This window comes from Lolium perenne, chromosome 1, assembly GCF_019359855.2.
Source record: "Lolium perenne isolate Kyuss_39 chromosome 1, Kyuss_2.0, whole genome shotgun sequence".
Taxonomy (NCBI): domain Eukaryota; kingdom Viridiplantae; phylum Streptophyta; class Magnoliopsida; order Poales; family Poaceae; genus Lolium; species Lolium perenne.
Genome location: NC_067244.2, coordinates 255,740,078 through 255,750,645, shown reverse-complemented (window position 1 = coordinate 255,750,645; position 10,568 = coordinate 255,740,078). Strand labels below are relative to the sequence as shown.

General features: G+C 43.4%; 1 protein-coding gene across 1 annotated transcript; it reads right to left on the bottom strand.

Annotated features, from left to right (window-relative positions):
• Nucleotides 1-7,203: 7,203 nt before the first annotated feature.
• LOC127327707 (protein WHAT'S THIS FACTOR 1 homolog, chloroplastic) lies at nucleotides 7,204-9,074 on the bottom strand. The gene has a single exon (XM_051354500.1). It carries the CDS (start codon nucleotides 9,004-9,006, stop codon nucleotides 7,483-7,485), a length of 1,524 nt encoding a protein of 507 aa, XP_051210460.1. The 5' UTR covers nucleotides 9,007-9,074; the 3' UTR covers nucleotides 7,204-7,482.
• Nucleotides 9,075-10,568: the final 1,494 nt, after the last annotated feature.

Genomic DNA, 10,568 nt, shown 5'->3' with positions numbered 1-10,568 from the left:
GATTAGACTGAAAAAGGCGCAACTACTGGCGAGTGTACGTGTGTGTGTTCATTTGGTCGCCGAATCTCGTCGATCGATCGATCTTTCAGTGAAGTTTCGCTGCTGTTACATGCTGCAAGTGCATTACCCGAGTGCTTGTTCGATGGGTTACCTTTTGAAGTGAACGGAAGAAAAACCTGGCTCTAGAGGGATAGCCGGATAGGTAGTCACGGCTGCTTTGGCACGTACAGTAGGGTTGGGGCATGATGGACAATTGGACAGGGGAGAAGATTTTGGCCACGCGGTTGCAGCATCCAACGGTGAACATCAGGTAACATATACCACTGTGGCAGATCACGGTGGCCCCCGAGCGGGATCGCCGAGTGTACGTACGACGACGGGCCCGGCAACGATCGATGCCTTGACGCGTCGGTCTGCCGCCTGTTCAGACTATGGAGAGAGAGATATGCAAGCTATCCTCTGCTCGGCGTGCTACGGAGTATTCTCTTTATTTTTTTTGAACATGCTACGGAGTATTCAGAACAAGCTGAAATTTCAAGCCTCCGTTTGGCTTTGAACAAACGATCCAAGCCTATCTGCTACATGTCTCGCCATAAAAGAATATATCTTAATTTTATTTAAATTTTGATATATGTAAACACTATTTAGTGTATAGATGCATCCGAATTTTGATAAATCTCCGACATCATATATAGATGGAGGAAGTTAAGGGTGGCAATGAGTAGGGTTGAGCAATACCATACACATACCTGTATAGTTAGTACCTATACCCGTACCCATGGTTATAAAATTTTATCTATACCTATACCTGAGGGGTACCTGTCGTGTGCTCAGAGTCATACCTTATTATTACTTCTACCACTATCACCGATGATGACAACTTTTGTATTGTGGAATGAGAAGGGATATCTGAACAACACTCATGATATGGAATCTACAATCTTGGAGCCCAAACAATGAATCTGAACGATTAGTGTTGGATATATCATCGCGTAGATGTACACTGAGACTCTTTCTCCTCACACCTCCGCCTTAACTTCCATGGCGATGTCGCGTCGGACATAAAATAAACTTAGAAATGGCCACCGAAGGTAAGAGAAACCAACATGTATGTCAGTGGAAGGTCTAGATGATTTGGGATAAGTGTCCTCACATAGAATTTAAGGTTGGCGTTCGGTTAAGTGTAACAATATTGATGTTGGCATAGAGCATCTCATTTTGTAGGAACTAATTCATGTGTATATGAAATGTGTTCCTAATCGATTACAATAGGGCGAAGCAATGTTGAATGGTTGTGCGTATGTGGATTCTGACACAATAGTTTCCACGGTTAATACGTATTTCTTTATGATTTAGGTTGTTTTAAGCAGGGTTACAAGGGGGTCTTTAAGGCAATGTTATTTTGGGTTTGGATAGAGAGTGTTTATAAATATTATCTCAAACTAAGGAAAATATACATATGTGCGATTTTCATGTGTATCTATAACAAATCATGCTATTTTGCCAAGTAAAGAGCAAATCTAGACTCGCATGGTCATCTACCGTTGCACAGCTATGCTCCGTTTATGGTCGCGTCTACAACGTGTGGTTCATCGAGACCTCTTTACGGAGGTGTCTACACGGTTTGAGGATACGGCGAGGGATACTTTTTCCCAACATGGGTGGCAGCGTGATCTGCGGATTGGCCCGCCTACCACATAGTTCTGGTTTTAGTCATTTGCTTCGGTGTTGCCTAGACTTTTACTTTTGTTCGGTGTGTAATAAATGGATCTATACGGCTGTGTGCATCCTAGTTATGCAGAGGCCGGGTGTAATATTATTTGAGTAATAAAGCGCCCATTATCGAAAAAAAAATTGCCAAGTAAAGAGCAAGCATGACATCTCGACTGAGCCAACCTATGATGTTACAACACCAAGTAGAATACAAGCGTGCGATGCTCTAGTTGTTGAACCTAGAAACATGATTGATATATTTAACAATGAAAGAACTATTAAGACAACAAAATAGAGTTATTCAAGGCTGCTAGACAACATATAAACCCCGAAATTTGCATTTGTTTAACCTAAAAATATACATTAGTTATGTTAAAAAAACCCTCTCTTGAGATATTTATCTGAGTGCATAATTAGATATGTCAAACAAGATATTTAAGGTTACTTTTATAGACATAAACAGATATACCTACAATGCATCTAAGTGACACATTAACCCATGCAGATATATGATTTTGTCCTTGTTTGTTTCTGCGATCTAGTAGCATTTAGTACATTTAAAAGGAACATTTAATACATTTAATACATGGTTTTCTAAAGGCGTGTTCTAAAAAAATTAATGTAAAATACTTGATAATGTGATATAAATTTAGTAAATTTTTAAGGTGTATTCGAATGCATTTATCATTGAGATTGTATTTTTAGAGAACTAGTTGTAATAAGCAAAAATGATTAGTATAAATAATTTAATCATTAATCGTTACCTAATATACCACCGGGACTATATTTTTCTAAAACATATATATGAAAATTCCTCCGATGCTTGTTTGGATAACATGTATTTGGAGCAAGTTTAGTAAAATGGATTTTAGGAGGAATTTTAGGAAAACTAGTTTGAAATTGTCATTTTGTTAAAACTGGATTACGGAATATTTCTTGCACTTCTTTTTCCGCGACTCTCCTCTCGGCCTCTCTCTCCCCAAACGATGGGCAATGGGAGAATAGTATGATTAAGATCATACATGTAGAGAATGAGCTGGAAAAAATAAAAAAGTTTAATATAAACAATGGAATTGTTAAAGGGTATAGGTTGAATGTATTTGGTGTCCTGGTGCATATTGTTTCCGATAAGTTCGTGCATTGACTGTTTCTCTCCAGAGTTGGAACGAAAATAGACCATGTTTGACCATGTCGTATCAATATATACTAAGTGTAACGTAATGACTAATAAACACTAGACATGTACATATTTGGACAACCATGCTAATAATGGCAGATTCACATTTAGGTAGTAATGCAACTGTAATTATTCTCATCATATATACAATTAAAGTTTAAGAAAATGTGGACTATAAAACAGTTGCATCTTAGTGAGTTGACTAGTTATTTGAACATCCTTGGCAATTTCTGATGAGATGGTAAACAAACTATTTTAAGAAAATGACACGTTATAATGAGGAGTCGTTGGACGTAGTTTCGACTAAAAATTGGACCCACGAGCTATTTAAATGATAGTCCATTCTCTCTTGTCGGCGTGACCATTAACAAGATAACATCTTTCGAAGGATGTAATTCAAGAAAAGTAACATAATAATAATACAGTCGTTCTTCCTCCTCCACTAGTCTTTTTGGTAGAATAATCGTTATTATAATTATTATCTTCGAAGGACCGGGACGCGTCAGCTTGTTGATGATAGTCGTTGTCGCATGGCATGCTCAAGGTCAGAAGGCCAATGCAATATGGTGTCCTGGACATTCATTGAGTATCAACTGACGCACAATGCACTTTGTTCTCTGATTTTCCCAAATAAACCTCCTGGCGGTTGCTGGTTTCGATCCCTGGCGGCTGTTTTAGTTTCTGCTACTCATCTTCTAATAATGATAACTGGTGAAGTGATGATTCTGGTGATGAAGTTCTTCCCGTGTACTATTGATTGTAGCTGATAAATCAATGAATGCTTCAGAAAGTAATTGCCGACACTTCAGAAAGATAGAAAGATAAGTTAACTGAGTAACATGTTCTAGTCTTTCGGATCATGTGGTCTTCGGCATAAAAGGGTACTCTCCGAGCGAGGCGAGAAATGAGAAACACCCGAGAAATAGATTTCATATACCACACCATAATAAATTTAATGATCTAGTAAACAGCAAGATATAATTCCTGAGTTCCTACAGAATAACTAGTCTACTGAATTTCTAATATCCGTCTTGGCGTCTCGTTGCTTCGACATCAACCTGATGAGGCATCGATGCCTTATATCCCACTGGCACTTGCCCGGATTTCTAGGAGGTTACCTGCGATCTTAAAATCACAATCATTTTTTCTAAAAGATGGCACGTCGAAACTACAATATATGCATGCTTAGTTCAGAGCTTAGGCACAAGCTGCCATTCAAAATGGACACTTTTGACTGTGAAAAACAGAGATCTTTCCCAAGAGAAGACCAGCACATATATAGATAAACAAAACTTTATTTTAACACATGCGTCTTGATAGTTCATACCAAATCCTTTCATAGAGATCAGCATGTTAAGAGGTACTCCGTATGATCGATCACGCAGACTACTCGAGATAATTTTAGCGTTATCATGCAGATTCATAACTGTACCCACTCAGAACGTCCTATATTCCGTGTGCCTGGGTATTTCAGTGCCACGACACTCGACACATGTGCGAAGGTCAGAGGTTGTGAATTTGCAAGGACTAACAGTCAAAAACGAACATGTGGTTGTACACACTGGAGATCTAGATTGATAAACGACTTAATGCTTCTGAAAGTTATTGCCGACATTCAAAAAGATAAGGTAGCAGAGTACAACACTCCAGGATCATCTTTCTGATCAAACTGTAATTGGGTCTCCCCAGAATTCGATCTCATCAACCTGTGATAAAATTAACACAGTAAACTGCAGAACATATAATTCAGCATTGCCTTTCCTTTCTGGTATCAGCCTTGTATTTCGTCCCAGTGGCACTAGAACAGATTCCACGGAGGTTATGATGACCTTAAACCCACAAGTAATTAAAAAAAAACACTATAAAACTACAACACATGCATTATTTTGCAAACATTCACAATTTACAAGGTGTATTATGCCAGCCTCTCAGGCTTTCAAGATAATCTTTTAGCTATATAACAAGAAAAGGCATTTTCCTGAGATAAGGCCGACATCGCCATGGCTACAAGATGTTATGATACCACATTGTATCTTCCTGGTTGATACTTAGGCTTCACATACAAATCAACATATGCAGCATATGGTTGATCATGCACTCGATAGCTTCAAAACAAATACTAGTATATTTGCAGCCGTGAACCATGACTATCTGCAATTCATATCTAATAGTACAGTTCTAGAAACATGTCTATTGCGAATATTCAGAGGACTGCAAGACAATTTTAGATTATCATGCAGGTTGTTCAAAATAAAATATTGTTAATCTACTGGTGCCCGTGGTGATACATAACACTGGCCAGCAGGGCACATCAAAAGACAGAGGGCTTTGCAATCGGACAAGATGACAAAACTAACAATACAAATTAAAAATTATATCAGCTAGAACTCAAAATAGCCTGATTTACCACCGTTCCCTTTGTCTGCCATCAGGAAATACAGGATCAGACGAGTCACCATTGGTAGAAATAGCAGGCTCTTCCATTGTCACCTCGACTTCTTCTGAACTCGAGTCATCCCCATCTCCAAAGTCCGGCGGTGTCGCATCACTTTCACCAACCCAACCATCACCCCAGTGGTAGTCAATTCTCAGACTTGCCACCAAGTTTTCCAATCAAATCATCCATACCTGAAAAATCATCATCTTCATCTTCCGTGTCGCTTCCATCACTAAACCTTTGTGCACCGCCATTCCTCAGTCTTCTCACCAGTGGCCCACCGCGTCGAGGGAAGCGTGGAACCGTAACAAGAGCCCTCATCTTCTCCTTAAGCAGCACGAGATGGCTCTTCTCCATCAGCTGTGAGTTCTTGTATGCCTCACGGAGGAACACCAAGTCTCTGTCCCCCTTGAGTGACACATAGAACATGTCAAGATGGCGAATGAGCATCCCCCAAAGATTGCGAGAACAGGAACTCCTCCCGGAAACAAGGCAGGTGGTCCACCAGCCTCGCTTCTCGAGTGTCATGCTCGGAATCTCGTGAACTACCGTGCAGGCATGCTTTTCCTTCTCGGCCGACCCGGACCACAGATGCGAAAAGTCAGCGTATGGCGAAATGTACAGCATTCCCCTGAACTGTGTAATCCTCCGCGCCTCTACCCAGGACAACCTTCAGCCTGTTGGGCAGCTTCACACGGTTGAACTTGAGTGGTCGATCAATGATCAGCTTCACGGGACTATACTCGAGACAATTTTACTATCATGCAGGTTGTTAAAAATAAACTAACCACTCAGAACGTGCTCCACTCCATGTACCGGCAGATTCCAGTGCTGCGACACATGTCCACGAGGTCGAGGTGAGGCCACTGAATGCTGAAGTTGTGAATTTGCAAGGACAAAAGAGTAAAAACAAACATGTGGGACTTACACAACTTGATCTAGATTGTTGTTCAATTGATGAATCATTTAATGCTTCTGGAATTTATTACCGACAATTCAGAAAGGGAAAGATAAGGTACCAGAGTACAGCACTCCAGGATCAGTTTTGATCAAACTGTGATTGGGTCTCCCCAGGATTCGATCTCATCATTAAACTGTATAAAATTAACACAGTAAACTGCAAGAGATATAATTCTCTGTGGACATTCCAGTTCGTTGCTTTGGTATTAACTTCAACAAGCAATGATGCCTTTCATCCCAGTTCCACTAAAAGTCTAAAACATATCCCCAGAGGTTACTAATGATCTTAAACCCACAAGTATGTCCTAGAAAATGACAGTTCGAAACTACAATATATGAATGATTTTGCAAACGTTCAGAGTTTACACGGTGTATTCTGCCACATTTGTCCAAGAGAAGGCAGATGCCAATAACAAAATGTTATATTTAAATATTGTATCTTGATACTGCTATTTCGTCCTTACATACAAATCGACACATCACTATATGAGGGTATCATCAATCATGCACTGAACATTTTCCAAACAAATGGTAAATTTGCAACTATGCATGTGAAATATATTTTCATAGATATCTCTATTGTGCATATTCATTGGAGGACTGTACTGAAGACAACTATTCTGTTATCATACAGATTGTTCAAAATGTGATACATAAGACTGGCCAGCTGTGCACATCAAAAGACAGAGGGCTTTGCAATAAGAGAGGATGAAAAAACTAACAACACAGATTAAATGTTTAAGTAGACACTTTAAACTGCATAAACAGCAAAGCCATTTTTCTAAGAGAAGACAGGCATGGCTAACAAGATATAGCACATCACATCCTGACAGATGATACCTATACATAGACATCAACATATCACAAGGTATGCTTGATCGCACACACACACACACACAATTTTCAAACCAGGCGGTACCATTTGCAACCGTGACCATCTTTCATTCATGTCAAATGTAGTTTTACATATATGTCTATTGTGAATGTTTCTTACATGACTATACTTGAGACAATTCAAGTGTTATCATGCAGGGTTTCAAAAATAGCATACTGTATCCTACTGGCGCGCATGGTGATACACAACACTAGCCAGCAGGGCACATCAAAAGGCAGAGGGCAATGCAATCAGACAAGATGATCAAACTAACAGTACAGATAAAAAATTCTATCAGCTAGAACTCAAAAATAGCCTGATTTACCACCGTTCCCTTTGTCTGCCATCAGGAAATACAGGATCAGACGAGTCGCCGTTGATGGAATTAACCGGCTCTTTCATTGTCACCTCAGCTTCTTCTGAACTGGAGTCATCGCCATCTCCAAAGTCCGGCGGCGTCGCACCACTCTCACCAACCCAGCCATCACCCCAGTGGTAGTCATTGTCGGACTTGCCACCAAGTTCCCCAATCAAATCATCCATATCTGAAAAATCATCATCTTCATCATCTTCCATGTCGCTTCCTTCATTGGCGCCCTCAGTCTCCTCGCCAGTCCTAGGCCCACCGCGCCGAGGGAAGCGCGGAACGGCAACAAGAGCCCTCATCTTCTCCTTAAGCAGCACGAGATGGCTCTTCTCGATGAGCTGCGAGTTCCTGTACGCCTCGCGGAGGAACACCGAGTCCCTGTCCCCCTTGAGTGACACATAGAACATGTCCGGGTGGCGGATGAGCATCCCCCGCAGAGACTGCGAGAACCGGAACTCCTCGCGGAAGTGAGTGAGGTGATCCACCAGCGTGCGCTTCTCGAGCGTCATGCTGAGGATCTCGTGCACCACCGCGCATGCGTGCTTCTCCTTCTCGGCGGACCCGGACCGCAGGTGCGAGAAGTCGGCGTACGGCGAAATGTAGGGCATCTCCCTGAACTGCGTGATCCTCCGCGCCTCGCCCCGGGACACCTTGAGCCCCTTGGGCAGCTTCACCCGGTTGAACTTGAGCGGGCGGTCGATGATGAGATTCCTCTCCTCGGCATCTCTAATGCGGTTGTCCTCCTCGGCGACCTCGGCGGCGGACACGGCCAGCTCGGGGTCCCAGTCGGTGAGCTCGAGCGCGGGCCCGCGGTCCATCCTGACGACGCGGAAGTGCTGCGGGTACCTGACGCAGACGGTGTCCCGGAAGTTGGGCGGCAGGCCGAGGTCGGACTTGAGGTGCGCGATCCGCTCGATGAGGATGCGGCGGTCGAGGGACATCATGAGCAGCTTGCGGAGCTTGGTGACGGCGAGGCCCTCGGACTCGTTGCGGAGCTGGAGCTCGTCGAGGTAGAGGCGCTCGGCGGCGGGCGTGAGGCGGAAGCGGAGGGAGTAGACCCCTTCCTCGACGATTTCGAAGACGCCCGGGAAGCGCTTGAGGAGCGCGATGAGGCGGCGCTTGCGGGTGAGGCCGAGGTCGCGGCGGAAGCGGCCCAGGTCGCGGAGGGACATGATGCGGTCCGGGCTGGAGACGAGGATGTTGCGGAGCTTGAGGACGAGCTTCAGCTTCTTGTCGCGCTGGATCACGTTGTCGAAGGGGACCTCCTTGCGGCGCTTCACGGCCGCCGCCTGCGCCACCACGGCGAGCCGGGGCCGGAGGAGGCGCAGCGGCGGCGGCGGCGGGGGGTGTGCGGCGAGCGGGCGGAGCGGGAGGGAGGCGCCGAGGAAGAGGGATTTGGGGGGCGGCGGCGGTGGGTGGTGGAGGGCGGCGGGCGGGGAGGGGAAGGAGAGCAGCAGGTTCAGGTTCATGGCTTCCATTGCCGCGGCTCAGCTCAGCGTCGCCGCACTGGGGGAGAGGGAGAGTGGGGATAAACCTCCCATTCCGAATGGATATTTTGGGTCCTGGGCGGTGATATTTTGGGGAGGGCGTGCTACGTTGGGCTCTTACCCGTGGGTTCATTGGGCCCGACTATATTTTGGGCTGGGTTGAGACGATGTAATGTTTCTTTTCGTATGCGGAGAGTCTCGCGAAGACCGGCCTTTTTTTTTTAGAGAATTAGGCAAGGTTTTGGCAAAAACACTTTCTCCGCTCGTCCACAAAATCCTTGAATAATTTCTTCATCCCATCTCATCAAGATACCATCCTGGGGGAGAAGGAAGACGTGCAAGAGAGGTGAGAGGTCGGCCGCTAGGCACTCCCCTATGGAGGGAACCATCTTGGTCGCCCATGCAAGCAACTCTATTGTTTTGACCCAAACCCCTCTTTCATGGGTACGTGGCGAGACCGTATTAGGAAATAGGAACCACTCATTTCTTCATCGGTCATATCGGCAATTATCACTTTGTCACGAACCACACATGTCTCCTCACCTCCCTGCATCAACTCCATGCTTTATAGATCGGTCTTTCGTCTTTGAATGATCGGATATAACAACTAGTGGGGGTGAATAGGAGTGTTTAACTGAATTACAGCTGCAGAAAATCTATACTGGAAGCTTCAAGCATAATTCAAAGGGAAACATAGCACAAATAGTACGTCAACCAAGATTACAAGTAAAGAAAGATTAAACACGAACAAAACATATATAGGAAAGGAGGAAGACACATGTTTGTTCCTTAGAGTTTGAGTTGTTGGCACCAGTTGTATGTCTCTGTTTGGAGAGACTACGTATACGTGTACCTTAGTCCACCGACGTCACCCGCCGATGACTAATCTTTTTTCTCCGTTAGCCAATCTTCACGCGCTTGGCCCGATCACTAATAGCATGTCTTTGAGGTGGCATGTCAACCTTCACAAATTTATTAGCTAAACCATTAGCACGAATCAAGAATCAAATCTATCGGTTTGAAGATTTTTTTTGGTTGCAACTTCAGTAGCAATTAAAATTATTCAGCGGCAACTCAAGCTATAACTAAAAAAAATCTCAGTTATTACCTAACTTGCAAATCAAGTGCACGAATCTCAACTCAGAGCTAGTAAAAGCGTTAATTTAACTAAGCTCATAGAGGTTGGAATTGAGGGGTGATTCTGATGCATTAGCTTCATCGGGTGACTTAGTTACTCCGCTCATAATTACTTTGTATTTTATTTCAATCAAAGTTTAAAAAAAGTTGACCAATTATTTAGTATAATATCAATGCTTATAATGTAAAATCTATAGTATTGGAATCATATAAAGCATATTTTATAGAATTATGGTTGTTTATATTTTTCTTATACTATTAAATTTTACAGAGTTTGACTTTGACTAAATTGAGAATCTCATCAAATGCTAATCGAGTCATTGAGTACCCCCTTAGTTAGCTCAACGGGGGTATACACGGCCAAAGGTCATTGGGTATGACATTGTATACAATCGCCGCACATGTTAGGATACTAC

Bases quoted from the DNA above. Each gene is read 5' to 3' on its own strand.
- LOC127327707 (XM_051354500.1), bottom strand. From the start codon at position 9,006: ATGGAAGCCATGAACCTGAACCTGCTGCTCTCCTTCCCCTCCCCGCCC.